The 17,671-nt window shown below is 35.5% G+C and overlaps 1 protein-coding gene across 1 annotated transcript in view; it reads left to right on the top strand.

Moving 5' to 3' along the window:
* LOC100889066 overlaps nucleotides 1-17,671 on the top strand; it is a 172,693-nt gene that overhangs the window by 47,206 nt on the left and 107,816 nt on the right. The window contains exons 22-34 of the mRNA XM_030988179.1: nucleotides 213-437; nucleotides 2,120-2,407; nucleotides 3,130-3,375; nucleotides 5,354-5,650; nucleotides 6,870-7,121; nucleotides 8,628-8,879; nucleotides 10,346-10,597; nucleotides 11,870-12,163; nucleotides 13,152-13,418; nucleotides 14,017-14,289; nucleotides 14,989-15,273; nucleotides 16,020-16,301; nucleotides 17,274-17,513. Coding sequence (XP_030844039.1) covers nucleotides 213-437; nucleotides 2,120-2,407; nucleotides 3,130-3,375; nucleotides 5,354-5,650; nucleotides 6,870-7,121; nucleotides 8,628-8,879; nucleotides 10,346-10,597; nucleotides 11,870-12,163; nucleotides 13,152-13,418; nucleotides 14,017-14,289; nucleotides 14,989-15,273; nucleotides 16,020-16,301; nucleotides 17,274-17,513 — 3,453 coding nt within the window. The remainder of the gene's footprint in view (nucleotides 1-212; nucleotides 438-2,119; nucleotides 2,408-3,129; nucleotides 3,376-5,353; nucleotides 5,651-6,869; nucleotides 7,122-8,627; nucleotides 8,880-10,345; nucleotides 10,598-11,869; nucleotides 12,164-13,151; nucleotides 13,419-14,016; nucleotides 14,290-14,988; nucleotides 15,274-16,019; nucleotides 16,302-17,273; nucleotides 17,514-17,671) is intronic.

Here is a 17,671-nt window from a genome sequence, read left to right as displayed (position 1 = left end):
ACAGAATTCACATTTTTTGATAATTCCTTATTGAAGGAACAAATATCATCTAAAGATCATTATGGTGAGAGCAACCAGTGGCATGAATTGCCTGCCATAGTTAAGTTCAACTTAAAGTCTATCTTAGTCCTTGTGAAACATCCCCCCCCCCACGTCTATTTGGATAGAATATTAATTAATGATTAATTTGTTTCGTTATGCTTTTTCTCCAGATGTTCCTGTTTCACCAATGATATTTGAGATTGATCGCAATGAGACGGCCATCGTGTATAGCATAGGAGCTTTCGATGATTCCGATGTGACACTATCCCCTAACGGGGATTGGATGAGTAGTTACGAAACTGATCATACAGTTTTCATCACTAACTTGCTCCCCGGTCAGCTGTACAATGGTACCATTTCAACCGCCGAAATACTCCCTATCCAATTCAGATTACGTAAGTTTACATACTGTTTGCATTTATTGGGATCTATTGTGTTCTGTTAGTGATATATTTAAATATAACTTGATTCAATAACTGGTATAAGCTACTGAAATCGTGGCATTTGATTTGATTTCATTTGTTATGTTGACAAGTTTTATAATGTTATAAATGACTTCCCTGATGCATACAAATACCATATAAATTATGTTCGGTATTATGGTTGTGTTTTAGTTCGTAATGTCTTGTTTACGTCTTGCATTTTGTTATATTGTGAATTTTGATGATTGTATTTTCCACATTTGTCATTTATGTCATGGGTCCACCCACTTCCCTCAAGTCTTCAGCTTTATCGGTGCTAATGATCCAGTACAATTCTCAATGTATATATATCGTATGTGATTGTTTTATCAAATAATAAATTGAATTGAATTGAATCGCTCATTACTATACATGATGTAGATCACATGTATAGGTGTTTTGAGAGTGGTGATAATCGCAAGAAACACTGCTTATGGCTTGTTAAGATATGGCGCAGTAAACCGCGATCGTGTTAATTTAATTAAGCTGTAAAACAATGTTTTTTGACAAAAATCGACCGATTAGCAATTCCCGTTTGGAAATTATATATCACAACTAATTCTGAGATTTTCATGGTCGCAGCTACCATTGTACGGCCATAGGCGCTCTTTGAAATTTATCAAAATTTACCGTGAGCACCGGTAAATTTGTATATTCAATTTTTCTGCTGATGATACATGCACAAGGGCATCCAAAGATATCAAAATTGTAAAGCGTCACTTTCCACCCAGTTTACATGATATGTCACGAGATGCAATTGGAACCAATATACAAAACACACATAAAAAACACTGAAAAACAAAGGTGCAATGCTATTACTACAAAGATATACCGGTACAAGAATTATATTTCATAATGCATAGTTTATAAATGAAGAAAAAGGAAGTTATTTTAATTGTTCGTTTTATAGAATAGCTTTTGATTTCAAACAGATGCCAACTATGGGCGAGGGGGGGGGGGGGGGGTAATGACAACACATAATGGTATGGCATATTATATTAGATTAGAGGAAACGTATCTTCCTAAATATTAATGGTACGAGATCAAAGAATGCAGGAGCTGATGCCACAAAGAACCAGTTTTCCTTGTAAGCATAACCGATAACACTAGGATGAACGGATAGAAGACCTTGTGTTGTTAATGTTGCATATCCCTTTTCTATAGATGTTTGTCCTTACACCATTCTATTATTAAATACATTTCTCAATTGAAGTATACAATGTCTTTATAGGCGATGAACAATTTTCCACAATAGACATGTTGATCCAAGGTCAAACACTGTCGAAAACTTTTGTAAAAGCAGATCACAATTTCTGATACCGTACATGGCCTGTTTAAAAATAAAATGTGTTTACATGCTGTAATACAATAATTATTAATATGATTTTTTTTCTACAGTATAATTTCATTAAATTGTCATGCCTATGCAAAGATTAGGATACATATCCTTAATGCTTTTAAAAATAATTTAGATATTTTAAGAATACAATTAATTTCTTTTAAGATATAAATTGTCATACAGGTGTGTTTATTGCCTTGATCTTGTTCTTGGCGTTGAGTTCAGATTTTAGGATTAGTACATAGTAGTATCATTATTATTATATCTTATTTTATAGGTCCTAGCATGCCTGAAATTACTGTTCTTAACATGACGGAGTCCAGCATCGCATTAGGTCTCCAGCCTGGCAACGGCATTCTAGATGAGTACATCATCACCATTCAATGCATGGATGCTACTCAAGACCACTGTGTTTGCGAAGAGGAACACAGAGTTCCAGGAAATGCAAAGACCTTCGTCATCGATGACCTTCGACCCAGTGTTGAGTACAGAATCAGTGTTGTAGCATGGGCTGGATCGGAACTAGCTGAAACCAGTGTAGAAGTTACTCTGGAAGTGACGACTCGTGAGTTTTATATTTTTTGGTCAAATTCATTCAGCAAGGTACATTTATATTTGTATATGTTTTATTTTTGACAACTATTTTGGTCATTCCCAAAACTCAGACTATCATCAAGAATTATTTTAGCATTCATATATTTCATTCATAGCCTGAGCGGTAAAACACAAATAGAAATGTTTTTTCCTTTATTTTCCCTTGCAATGTATCTTGTATAATATATGAATTTTCACCACATGTTTCATTCAAAAATATGAAATCTCTTGATATTTGGTGATAGAATTAAGTGTAATAATAACATTGTATTACACTGAAAACTGAAGTATTTGCATCATGTGTTACATTGTATATCCTGTATTAAATGTAAAATATTAATATTATTAGGTTTATAGTATTAGTTTGCATTATTATCAATATTATTACTATTATTGTTATCAGTATTATAAATTATTAATATTATTATTAATTATCATTATTACTATTATATTCATTACTTTAAGTATTTGTTTACAATTATTTAAATTATTTTTGTAATTATTATCATTGCTATTATTATTAGTAGTATTATTACTCTTACGACTATTAATATTAAAGATAATAATAGAAGTAATTTATCATTAGTACTATTACTATTATTATTATTATCATTATTATAATTACCATTATTATGATCATTATTTTGTTATCATTATTAATACTATAACATGTACTAAAATATCGTTATGCAGTGGGGATTCCTGATGGTCGCTTCACGGTTTTGGACCAGACACCAGATAGTGTCATCTTGGCCTGGACAGTGAGTGGACCGGCCAATATCACCATGGAACGTTTGATGCCCAGTGGTTATGTCCTCAATGCCACATACGTGTACGACGGCTGCTTCAGCTCTAACGTGCTTGAGGTCAGTGGTCTGGAACCCGTCACAATTTATCGCTTCACCATGCCAGACGATGTATCAATTCTCATCAGAACAGGTAAGCCATTATAAATCGGCGATTCCAAGGAAATTGCTCACTTGCTAAATATCATTAACTTACTGATGACTCCAGAAATAGTTGTGACAAATCTAGCATCAATCAAAAGAGCTCAAGAAGCTCTTTGTTTTGAATGGAACATATTAATAGGACTGAATAGCGTTAAGCCCAAATAGCTTCTAAAGCTTCACTCGCTACATTTATCACAATAATTTTTTTAAGCAAAAAAGGTCTTAAGCTGAAATTTATTACTTTTTTCTTTTGAGTCTTGCGCATCTCTTGAAACAATTTTTTTGGAAAATCAGATGTATCGTTACAAGGTTACGTGACCTTTTTTCTTTGCATGTTAGCCCAAAAATCGCTCATTTTGTGATTTGTGTACAAAACATATGGAAATATCATTTTTCCAAAAAGAGATAAAAAATTTGTTATTTGGTCTCTTTTTATAGTTTAGGTGTTTATTTTAGGGGTCAAAATAGTTGAACTATGATTATAAATGTAATGATACAACAAAAACAATAAAATACATACCAGTAAGTTAAAGAAACAAGGAAATTCACAAAAAGAATTATAGAAACAATAGATAACATAAGGAATAACCTGGCTCTTCCAATTTTGCTTTGGTTGTATTATTCCAAAGGGTCTGAAGAATAAGCGCCCCTCCCCCTCCTCATCCTTGACATGGCCGATCGCTGCAAAAATATGCATACATGTCAAGTGAAGTGTATAGGGTAATTTTAATTTTTTGAAAAATTCACTCATTTATATATTTATGCAATTAAAGATAAAGACCAGACATGGTCATGCGATTGCATTGTGAAAGAAACGTTGTGGAATGGATCAGAAAAGGTTGATCATCTAGCATATAAGTATTGGTGTGAACTGCAAGGTTCTGGAATCATCAAAATGATAAGAAATTTGGCCCAGTCTTTGTAAAGTTACAAGCACTGTACACAGAAAGATGTATATGGGACTATACACACACATGCTTTTATCTCTCACAGACCAATAGATAAAGTAATTTACCAAATATCTCAATTAGTAGGCGGTTTCCCGGCAAATTTGTTATCATCATGTATTAGTCAAAACATATTCTTTCACATGATTGGTAATAAGAGCTTCTATTTCATTTTTTGAAATTGGGGCGTTTCCAATACTGGTCTTTACCTTTGAAATAATACAATTCAAATTTTTACCTATAAATCATATATTCTTCATATTTAAATATTCGTTTTCCATTTGGAATACTAATAAAATCAACAAATTTGGAAGAGCCAGGTTATTCCTTATGTTATCTATTGTTTTGATAATTTCTTATGTATTTCTTTGTTTTTCACCTATGTATTTCATTGTCTTTGATATATTTTTATCAGGCCTGATAATTACCCGATTTAAATTGGTTTCCCTTTTTAAATAGTTTTTTCCTGTTTTTTTTAATATTTTTTTTATACCAATTTTTTTTTCTTCCAGATTTTACCCCTATTTTCCCTTAATTTCCCTATTTTCCCCCAATTTTCTTATTAAAAAGGGGGGGGGGGGAAATTTTGTTAGATGCTATTATTTTTTCCCAAAAAACTTTCTTTTTATTCAAGGGGAAAACAAAACAAACTATAATTCAACTATTTTGACCCCTAAACAAGACTAAATTACCAACATTTGATCTTTTTTTTTTTGTGGAAAAATAATATTTTCATATGTTTTGTACAAAACATGAAAATGAGCGATTTTCGGGCTGACATGCAAAGACAAAATGTCACATTAATTTGTAACGGTAGGTTCAATTTCTTAAGATTTGTTTCTAAAGATACGCAAGACTCGAAAGAAAAGAGTAAAAAAATTTCAGTGCAAGATTTTTGGCATTAACAAATTATCGCAAAAAATGTAGAGGGGATAGGGGGGCGGCTCCTAGGCTATACAGGGTTATGAAAATGGCCACGTATTTACATCGTGTATCTCTAACAAATTTATGTTCGTTCAGATCCTCCTTCAATTGAAAATTGTTCCGTGGAGACCACGTCTTCAGGCTACACTTTTACTTGGTCAGCCTTAGCCCCTGGCAGTAACGATGGCTACCAGGTGACCGTCACCGATTCACAAGGTGACCTTGTGCAAGAAGAGGCAGTTCCTCCCACAGACGACCCAGAAGTGGTTAAGATCAGGGTCCCACCTGAAACCGAACTCACACTGGCAGTCAATTCATGGTTGGCAGCTGATGACACAGACAACTTTCCTCAGCAGTTTGGGGCCGTGCCCTGTATTCAAAACGCTGTCACTAGTGAGTATGGCTAGAGTACCTATGTCTGCCCATACAAGTAACTGTGATTATGATAAAATGAAACATGCAACTAGCACAAAACATCTGTGTCTATGACAGCAATACAAATTCATTAACAAAAACAACTAAAAATATTGAGAAATATTAAAATTTAGTATTTTGTTATTCACAAGCCTTCAAATGCTACCTTTCACAAAAAAAATCCCAAACGTGTGTAATGTGAAACAGTACACAGACAACAAAACCTTTGTTTATGCGATTTCAAAATTCCACCACTGCATTTTGAGGTGAAAACTTCATTGTTCAAGATTATGTCCATGGTGTAAAAAGTTTTCTTGATTTTTGGTATTGAGAGTTACTAAAAAAATTATTTGGCCTTGACAACACATCAGTCTGCATTATCAAAAGACAAACAAATATTCCATCAAAAATGACATCAAATAAGCACTGGTACAGATACAATTATCTTGTGATGTAAATATTTACGTACATGTATGACAGTTAATTGATAATTTTTCATCATCCATCTTTTCAGTCAATGTTTATGTTCATGTTACAATATGAACAATAACATTAAGAATAACACTATTAAGAGTAATAGTAATAATGATAACAATGATAATTATATCAATGATAATAATAGTAATGATAACAATAATAATAGTGATGAAAATTATAATAATAATTTCAATGATAATAGTAATAATAATTTCTAACCTAAGCTCTTGTTTAATCTTTCTATTAAATTCTAAGATAGAGCATGATACTCGTAAAAGTCCTTATGAGCTTTACATAGTAATGTAGAACATTAAGGATTGTATTCTAAGACATATTTGGAATTGCAAATCTAGAAATGTTTTTTAAATTGTAACATTATACAGATAAGTTGGATAGATAGACATTAAATACCAAAACAAGTACCGGTAATTCAAAAAGTAACAAATTGCATTTAGTCGTACACGACTACAAGTTCTTGCATTTATACATCAGCAGGCTTAATGCTTTCCTTTAAAAAAAAATTGTCATCTTCCCATTGTCGTTCGCAATCTTTAATCAATCAGGATTTAACATTATTTGTATGTAACCAGAGAGTATGTAAGAATGAATTATTTTGTCAATTTCAGGCTGAGGATGGAGAATGAAATTCTGACACTTATCCGATTCATGTAAGTCCTACATGTATGCGTTTTCATTTTGAATTTCTCCTTCTCACCGACAGAGTCCCTGGAAGCTGGGGAAGTATCTCCCACGAATGTAACTGTCAATGAGATCCCCTTCGTTGTGGGTAACGCCAGTGCCCTGGAAGGATTCGAGGCTTATGCCTTTGCGGTAGAGCCACCTGGCCCTGTGATCAGCTTCAACGAGGATAGTCTGACGGGAGTCTACAGCAATGTCATCCCTGGACAGCTATACACCATCACCTCCACCATCGAAGGCACGGACGTCACGTTCACCCTCACAGAAAGAGCAAGTAAGTCAGTAGTTCTAGGGCCCTGTTTCCTCCTAATAGGGACTGTAAGATTTACACGACGAGAGCGTGGACCGCCATGTGTGACATCCTTTTAAGGTAATGTGACGTCCTTTTAAGGCACTGCCGGGCACGGCCCAGTGCCTTAACACAATGTCACACGCGGCAGTCCACGCTCTTGTCCCTACTAGTACAACTACTACTACTACTACCACTACTACTACTACAACTACTGCTACTCCCACTACTATTATGACTACTACTACTTCTACTACTTCTACGACTACTATTAAAACTCGTACTCCTGCTACTACTTCTACTACTTCTAGAACTATTATTTTGATTATACTAATTAATGATGATCATAATGATGCTACTACTATTATTCTTTACCTTACTCTTACTACTACTACTACTACTACTACTACTATTATTTGATATAACTACTGATCATAATAATAACAATAACATTAATAAACATACCAGTAGTACACCATGACACCCACCATAGAAGGCATGGATATCAACCTCTAGTGATTTTAGCGCCCTGTTTCATAATAATAATAACTGTGGGTGGTATTCTCGAAAGTGGACGAACCTTAGTCCATGGTTTAATCCACCGACTAAGTATGGACTGCCAACTGTCCATATGAATATATTTTTGAATGAATTGATATGTCTCTAAATTACCATGATAACATAATTATATCATAGTTATATTGTTGTTTATTAATTATGTTATTACATTTTATTTTGATTTAGTGACAGATTAAATTATTCAAAACATATTCATGGACATTTGGCATTCCATACTTAGTGGATTAAACCATGGACTAAAGTTAGTCCACTTTCGAGAATACCACCCTGTATGTTTAATAACACTTGTACAAAACTGATTCGTGGTTGCTCCAAATTCTGATGGATCACCCTTCTGGTGAGAGTTCTACACTGGCTACCATTATTTCACAGAATACTATTCAAGATTCTGTTGATTGTCTATAAGGCGCTAATTGCTCAGGTTCTTAGTTGTAGTGTAGAATTGTTAAAACTTAAGTCTCAGAAATATACAGACCACCTGTATGTGCAGCTCCCAAAATACTATATTCTTTTAATCACAGCTTTTAATTTAAACTGTACATTGAGGTTTAAAGCACAACAGGGGATGCTCAAGGTGCCTACAAATTACTAATGGTATTATTATCCTGGCTTTAGCCCAACTGCCCTAAGCCACTTATGGTATTAGACACTTTTGACACATGTAATTTTTTTTGTTTGTACTGCAATTTTTACAGAACTATTTCTCTTCAATGACGGATCTTAACCAACAGCTGGATGCAATTGTTTTCTTCTCTTTTACCAGTTGCTAAAAAATAGACATGAAATGCTATTTATGGCATACTGTGTACATATTTTCTCTGCAATAAAGTCAAGATCATAGAGTGTGTAGCTATGTGTATGTGTCTTTCTGACACTTTTATAATGTTCTTTTTTGTACTTTAACAATTGCAGAACCGTTGCCCCCTGTCGATGGCAGCTCACCATCTGCTGGTGTCACGTCTGTCCGTCTCCAATGGGAAACACCAAGTGGCATCGTCACCTTCTACAGGGTGACAATAAACCCAACCCTCGACACGGATCAGAACTTCATCGAGGTTACGAACCTCCTGCCAGGCACGGACTACAATGTGTCTATTGTGGCTATCAGTGGCACTGGGCTATATCAGCAAATAAGCGATCCGATTGAGTTCCAGGTCATAACTGGTAAGAATGTCCTTCTTAACCCTAATCAGACCGAGGGACATTATGCCCCCCCCCCTCTGCGATTTTTCTGATTGTTCAGGAACGTACAAGGATGACACCCAGCCACTTGGTGACTATTTTTGTTCGCGTCTTGCGCATCTTTAGAAACAAATTTTTCGAAAATCAGACATACCGTTACAAAGTCACATGAACTTTTGTCTTTGCATGTCAACCCGAAAATTGCTAATTTTAATGATTTGTGTACAAAACATATGGAAATATCATTTTTTCAAAAAAGAGATAAAACATTGGTTATTTGGTCTTGTTTATAGTTTAGGTGTTTGTTTTGGGGGGTCTTCAAATTCTTGTTTTGGTATTATTATTCCAAATGGTCTAAAAAGTATATATAGTGAAAACGAATGTTTAAATATGGAGAATATATGATTAAAGGATACAAATGTGAATTTGATGACCTTATTTGCATAATTTACCATAAATATACAAATGAGTGAATTTTTCAAAAAAAAAATGAAAATACCATAATATTCTATACATTTCCCTAGACTTGCATTCAAATTTTTGTTGCTATCGGCCGTTTCAAGGCCGAGATCTTAGGGAGGGGGCCATAATCCCCCCCCCCCCCCCGCCGCCTCATTAGGGTTAAGGCTCGTCCAGATATGATGCAGCAAAACCGCAGCATTTTTTCATGTTGACGTAAACTGTAATATGCATCATATTTCTGTATCTTGTGACACAGAGCTCAGTAAATACGCAGAGAACCTCTGTTGGGCGCAGTTGCAATTAATTTACACGATAAAGAAAACCTAGGGGTTTAATGTGGGGGTTTACCGCATCATATCTTTAATCATACCCACTTTAACTCTTTTTATGCCACACAGAGAATCCCTCTGTGCCACATCTTTGAGTCGATATACCAAAGACTTCAAGATTATTTATCTGTTTCTGGTGAAAGATTAATCTATGCTAATGGTAATAGGGTTGTCATGGAGCTGATCAAGACAGGAAATGAGTAATGTTCCAAAGCCATTGTGTTCCGAAAAGCATTTTTTAAATAATTTTTTCTCAAATATTGATAATTTCAAGTCATAAAATTCAAATACATGACCTCCTCTAAGATTGTACACGTAGTAATATAAATGTTGCCTTCATGACATACTGCTTGACCTGTCTTTGCAAAAATTATATCATATAAAAATAAAAATTGTTCATCCATAACAGAGTATTGCGTGACTTTAATTTGACTAATTTTGTGTAATTGGTCAAAGGTCACAGAGTTTTTACAGTGTAAAAAATTTCCAGAAAATATCTTGTTACTGCGATAACTTCAATCTAGTATATATAATTATGTAAGGATAAACTTTTTTAGATTTAGGGTGATTATAGAATATACTTTGAACATGTAGGCAGTATCATACTGGAGACAAAGTAGCGTTTATCTTGTATATTAAACTACATTTGATCCATAGATAATTTGACGACCGGGGAGCTCGTCTTTGTAGATGTGACTTCTTCATCTATGACTGCCATTTGGCCGGACAGTGGTTCACCGCCGTATACGCCATTTATCATGATAGGAACTGAGAACACACTTTCTGCCCCGAGTCCCGATGGCAACATGCTCATCATAACAGAAGGTGTGAAGTCATCACAGATTTATGTTTTCACTATCTACGATTCCACTTTTGCATTTGTGGTGGCAAATAATTCTGTTCGAACAAGTAAGTACATGTTTATCCAAGCTTGCTCTTTCACTTTTCTATTATATTTGATGGTTATCATAATACTGATATATTTATTTTTAAGTTACGACATCAAATCCTTTCAATGCATTGCTCGGCGTGCATAGAACAAACTCCCTGCACTTTAAGAAATACTACTTCACTTCACTTCTTAAAACAAAACACTGAATACAAACCTCTACAATTCTTCTTAATTTGTCATTAGATGAAAGGGACAGTGCCTTGTAACTTTGGGTAAAGGTGTTACATAACGGTTGTTTATGATCTACAATATTTTATACATTATTGCATATATTACTTCAGGGTTTCCATAGTCATGGAAAATGAAAATTCTTTCCAGAAAGTTCTGGAAAGTCATGACAAATGAAAATAAAACAACCCGTGTGGGGGCTATGACAGTCTTGGCAATTTGATTCACTGTGTGTACATGTAGGCCATACAGTAATTATATGGAGCTGTAATATAACTTTGATTAGACCTGATATGACCAAAACTTTCATGAAATGTATGAAATAAGAATTTTTAACTCACTGACATTACTGATTATTATCATGCCTTTTTCGTTCTCTATATGTCTTTTCTTGCCACCGTTTTGCTGTTTAGAGCTACGTGAAATAGGATATTCTGTAAAGGCATATCCTATTGAATCACCAATGCTTCCATACGCATATCCGCTGCTTACGTTGTCTTTAATAGCTGTGCGCATTTGACTGAGAAGGCAACTGTTATGTCGTTGCGAAAGATGATTTTAATGAAATACAAAGCATGTACATATAGCAAATACTGCCTTTAAAATAATGTTTACATTTTTGCTTGCATATAATTCTTCTTTGTGACACACATTCACCTCCAAATTCCTGTCTCCAGATCATTTGCAAAATTCACAAATTTAATAAAAAGGATATTTGTTTTTGAAGTCCTTCACCAGTGCTCCATTAGAACCTGCTGTAAAGCAATTTTTTTTGGCATGCATGAAATATTGGAAAGTTTTGCAGAGCGCTTAGATTTATTGAAAGTTTCATACCTCAAAGGGGCTTGGTAATTGAAGATCGCTGCCTTACCAGATGGAATAGTACTCTGATGATAGTGATGTCTAATCTCGTCTTGCTCTAGTGAAGCACTCTTAAAGATAAGTCACCAGGTGACCTACAGTTTAATACATCCTGTCAGAGGGACTTGGTATTTGGAAATTCCTGCCTAACCAAAAATTACATGATAGTGACGATTCTTATCATTTTTTTAAATTTACAGATCCTGAAACCCCACAGCCACCAATCCTGACCAGCGTAGGACCTTTCAGCCTGTCCTTTGAGTGGGCCCCTACCAACACAACCTTCTCATCCTACAGGATGTACTATGCCCCTTTCTCTTTCAGAAGAGAACTTATATCCACGATTCCGAATAACAGCTCGGACCTGACGTACAGCCAGGGGTGTCTGAGACCCAACACGGAGTATGTTTTCGAGGTAGAGACTGTTTTGGATGCAGCTGATGGGTTTGGTGAACAGACAAGTGATTCTGCACAGTCAATCTCGATTACAACACGTAAGCCAGGGGTTACATTTTTTCCTTGTGCAAGAATAAGTTAAGCCCCCCGCACACTATGTTATCTTCGTGCAATTTAGATTTTCGTAGAGATGGCAATTATATTAGATATAGATATCTATTTTTAGCATATCAGGACCAAAAGGCTTACATGTACACTTGTATTCCTACATCTACTATCTGGGTTATTTTTTTAAGTTCAAATTCAAGTTAGTTTTTTTATTTCATTTTCATAAAAAACACAGCAAGTGCAAATAAACATACAAGTATATATACATGTACATACAAGGAATGGTCAGTTAACACAATAGCTCAAATGAAATTGGAGAACAAAGGAAAAGCCCATGGTGGCTTTGTATAAAAAGTTCCCTGAATATTATAATTTATGTTATTTATATTGTTGAGCATTTATGAGTTAAAGATATCACAAAATACAGCGATAAACACAATATAAAGACAAAAAATGTATGAAATAATTTAAAATTGGAGGGGGGCATAAAGGTTTGGAAGGTAAATTTAACGATACTCAGAATAAAAGGTCAGTTTCATTTTTTTTTAAACATTGAACTGTTTTTTATATAAGCGGAGGACTGGAGGTAGAGAGGTCTATAAATTAAGTCAGCATTTTCCCACTTACTGACTTTTGTGTGGTGATGACACTCCCTCTCTTCACTTCTTCTTGTCTCAATCGTCCTCCTCATTTAGACCAACCTTACTGCTTTATCTTCCTATCTCTCTTATGCAATCCACCTCCAGATTCCACACGTTCATCATCTTCCCTTCTCAACACATGACCCATCCATCTCAATTTACTTCTCATTACCACTTCCTCCACAGTTTCTCAGTTTTTAAACCATTAATTTGCATATGTCTATGTTGTACAGTGTATGTAACCCTATGGACGTCATGTTTCTATTAACTACATGTATATATTGACAATAAAACTTACTTCTTGAATCTGGATCTTGAATGCTAAACCTTCCAACAGGTCAATACGACAACAACGAACCCCACGTCTCCAGCACCAACAACACCAACCTTCAGGTCATCTGGCTGGATGCTGCCACCAACGGTCAACAAGTGTGTCTGAAGGAACTCTGCAGCACCCTACGAGGTGACACGCCCATGTGTCTCCCAACCAACCAGACGTGCCCGCTGTTCTACACCTTCGAGGGGCTGGTACCCGGCAGGAGATATGTGGTCTACGTAGAATACAACGACGGGACAATGGAGGATGTCATTTTCACGCAAACAAGTAAAGCTTTGTTCAGATATGACCTTCAATACTGTAGTAACACAGAGCTCAGTGAATATGCGCAGGATCTTTGTTGCACTCAGTTGCCATTCATTTACATGCAAAAAAGACCCTGGCATTGTTTTTATGCGGCAGTTTACCATGCTAAAAATTCCTAATTCTTATTTTCAAATGTTAGCAGCTATGGGAAAAGTTGATTATGTTGTATATAAGAATTGGTGTATACTAACTATGGGGCTTTGGAATTAGCAAAATGATATGAAGTTGATTCATATTTGCTGAAATTCATATACACTCAACATTGGAATGTGTGGGACTACACAAACATGTGGCGTGAAAGATGAGTCAAATCACTTCTGAATCAGCTATATCTTGTTATATTTTCAGGAGACATTTTTTCTATGTTATTCTTCCACACTTACGTAAAAAGAATCAAAGCTCACATTTGCATGTACAATATTCTCTGTACAATTTGGTGGTCTTGGGGTTCATGTCCATAACGGGTAAAGAGTAAATTGCAGGTTTTTGGTATTATGACAAGAGAAATTAGCATTAAATGTGGGTTGATAATCATTTTTGATATGTTATTACTTCCCAGAACCGAACCCTCCAGAGTCCCTCAACGCTACTGCTCTTGGTTCCGATGAGATTAGAGTCCTCCTCTCCCCACCCCAGGGAGAGTTTGACGGTTACGAGCTCTCCTTCTCTCCTAATTCCGCCGGCGGTCCCATCTTGCTTGAACCAGACACGCGGGAGCATCTCCTGTACAATCTCCAAAGTTATACTACTTACAACATCCAGGTGTTTGCTTATAGTGGAAGCAGTGGACAACGGCTAGAGGGTGATGCGATCTCAACAACAGCCACCACTGGTGAGAATAAAATTCAGACCTGTGTTTGAAATTTAACTCTTTGATATTGATCAATCACAAAAAAACACAGATATTTATATGTATATCATCAGGATACATCAAGCTATTCCCTAATAAATGTGCATGTACATGTATTAGGTATTTGAAAACAGGGCGTATAATAGATTCCCCCCCCCCCCTTTTTCATCATAGCTTAAAAGTATGATGATAAAGCTTTAAAATATAATGATATAGATATTTTGTCATATCCAACGATAAACAGAAACAGATTAACAAAACTGGTACTGGTGGTCATCTTATATTCTGAGTACCGTAGCACAGTACTAATCAGGCATAAGGTCAGGTTTGCAATAAAAGATGTGGTCCATTCGATAAGTCTCTGCACCACAAGGTACACGGTTCAAATCCCTCTCGCGGCACCAAAGATGTCCTGTGGCAAGTCTTTCATTTACATTTGCCACACTCCACACATGTGAGGTGAATGAATACCTGTAAGGAATTAATTCCCAAGAATGCTCGAGTGCTGTAATGGCAGCCGTGCTAAAGCGAGGGTCATAACAACGGAGCGCCAGGTGTGGCAATGTGCCCGACATGGGCTCTTATATAAGACTCCTCTGTTAATGTTATTTGGGTGAAATGGTACAATATACAGGGTACTCTAATACGTATCATCCATTGATCTCACCGTATATTTTCTAGATGAGGAAATTCTTGTTGCTACAAACATTGAGACCAATCAGATCTTCGTTTTGTGGTCAACGGAAACAGAGATGCTCGATGTCGACTCCTTCCAGACGTTCAGACTCTCGTACTTCTCGATGGTGTCTGATTCAATCCCCATCCCCAAAAACGCCATGTCTACCAGCATTGATTACGGCCATTCAGTCACAGACCTAGTACCAGGAGATCTTGTCACGTTCAACCTTGAGACTGTCACGTTAAGTGGCCAGGCTACTTTAGTAGACACTATCATCCGCCGAACAAGTGAGTTTAACACAAAAAACACACACACCAAAATACAGATCTTTTTGATAAGTCTTTGAAATTATTTTGAACAAAAACTATCACATTTTTGTGAGTTTATGAAAGAAATATACTTCCATTGTATTGATCGATACATAAAATAACATTGTGTCCTAAATACTACTTGGGCAAAGCCACAAACAAATCAGGTTCATGGGGGAAAATGAGAAATGTAGGATATTAAAATCTTATGTCACAATTTATAAAATAGGGAGCCTATGACATCCCAGCCTCATCACAGTGTTGCCAATTTGTCTCCATAAATTGTGATCTTTATATTGTCCGATTTTCCTCAAACTCAATTTTATCAGAGTCTCTGTTTTTTTTTCTTCTTCTAAAGCAATTTATTTGCTGATGACTGTTTTCCTTGAATATTTTTTCTACCATCAAAATTGAATTCATGATGTTTATTATTATCTGAGGGGTACACAATTTACAAGCTCTGCTTTTCAGTGGACCTCTCCATTTCCTCAAAATATAAATGCAGTTAAATTAAAAAATTCAATATTTGTCTTCCTCAAATGTATAGATTTCTATTAAGATTTATTTTTTTCAAATGTAACTATGTTTTGTATGCATTTTACATTGAATTCGTTATTATGTATTGTATTTTGTTGGAAGTGAAAAAATCAAAATGAAATGAAAAAATTGACTCCCAACTGCTGGCATCTTATCTGATGAAATACATGTATTCTCATCATGTGCAGAGCCTGAAATGGTTGCAATGTACCAAGTACAGACAGATTCATCAACTAGCATCCGGCTGCTGTGGAGAGCACCATCTGTTGGCCTGTACCGGGGATATCTCGTATCGTACTCACCAGCCGACGGAGACCAGAGCTCGCCCATAGAATTAGGGCCGGATGAAGAAGAATTGACCATCACTGGACTTCAGTTTAACCAGATGTATAATGTCAGTATTAGGTCGATCATGGGGAAAGAAGGCACCTACATTGAGAGTGACCCAGAATCTGCCAATGTTACAACAGGTACATGTTCTGTACATTTAGCTCTTTTTTTAATTAACAGTGAAGCCTCATTCAGATAAGATGCAGTAAACCGCAAAAAAGAAGCCCCTAACCTGTACATTTTTTTTAATAGACTTTCCATCAAGTCTAAAAATTTGTTGAATATTCCAATGATTTTGTAGTCCCAATTTGCTATTATCTGGAGGGCAATGAGCAGAATTCCAGCTAGGAAACAGAAAAACAGTACTTAGATGAATTTCAAACTTGTTCTCTCCAAAACAGAGCTCCTCTAAATAACAATTAAAAAAAACAGGTCCTCTCTGAGCTTCGCTTTTTGGCAAGCCTCTCTGCTACCAAGGTTTTAGTAACAGTGAAGGATATGATGCAGTAAAACCGCCCAAAACAAGCCCCCAAAGACTTTTTTCTTCCTGTAAATGCATGGCAAATGTGCAACGAAGGTCCTACTTGTTACCTCTGCTACTGGTATGTGTTATAAAATATGGAAATGTGAAGCATAATATACTTTAAATAAACAAAAATTCCACTGCGTTATACTACTACGTCCATGTATCTTGAATACACATAGCACTATGGTTGCCGTAGCCAAAGCCAGGGTAATAATATCCAATGTCCTTTGGAAGTGCATAGAGAAGTTATATCATAATGTGATATGCTGATTACAAGAAAAGTATTTTATTATTATTATAAAGATTTAAACCTGATTCATGATGTACTTTATTCATGTACATACAGCTAAATTACTAAATTATTTATACCTGTTGTAAATTTGATATTTTTTTTCGTTTTTGGTATCTCAAGAATGAAAGGTGAACTGGTTGAATTAGGGCCTTTTTTGAATACTTTTAGATGTAAGCATTGATATCTCACATTCTCAAGAAACATGAATTGGGAAAAATCAATTTTTCAATGACAAAGCTTTGTAAGGATTGACTAATTTAGTTCTTAACTGTATATTCTTTCTATGTCCACAAGGCGAGGGCGAAGAAAACGAGGTCAATATCCGCGACCTTACTTCAACGTCTGTATCCTTCACCTGGTGGGGGACTGGATCGGTTGAATCCCCCATCGGACTCATGCCCATCGGAAGCTGCATGGCGGAAGAACCACCTGAACAGGAAGTGACTTCTAGAGCGGCGACATTTGATGACCTTATGCCTGGTGCCAGATATGCTATTTCCGGCATTGGTGGAGATAATGCAGAGTTTATAGCAGGTGCGTTTAACTTCATAATAATGATAGTAGTAGTAAATAGTAGTAGAAGTAGTACTAGTAATGATAATAATAATAATGAAAATATTATAATAATAATTATATTACAATAGTGATAATATTACAATAATAATAATATTATCTATAATAATAATACGCTA

This window comes from Strongylocentrotus purpuratus, unplaced genomic scaffold (genome assembly GCF_000002235.5).
Source record: "Strongylocentrotus purpuratus isolate Spur 01 unplaced genomic scaffold, Spur_5.0 spur5_scaffold_17, whole genome shotgun sequence".
In the NCBI taxonomy this organism is placed as follows: domain Eukaryota; kingdom Metazoa; phylum Echinodermata; class Echinoidea; order Camarodonta; family Strongylocentrotidae; genus Strongylocentrotus; species Strongylocentrotus purpuratus.
Note: the sequence above shows the minus strand (reverse complement) of the source record. Positions and strands in the feature narration are given on the sequence as shown.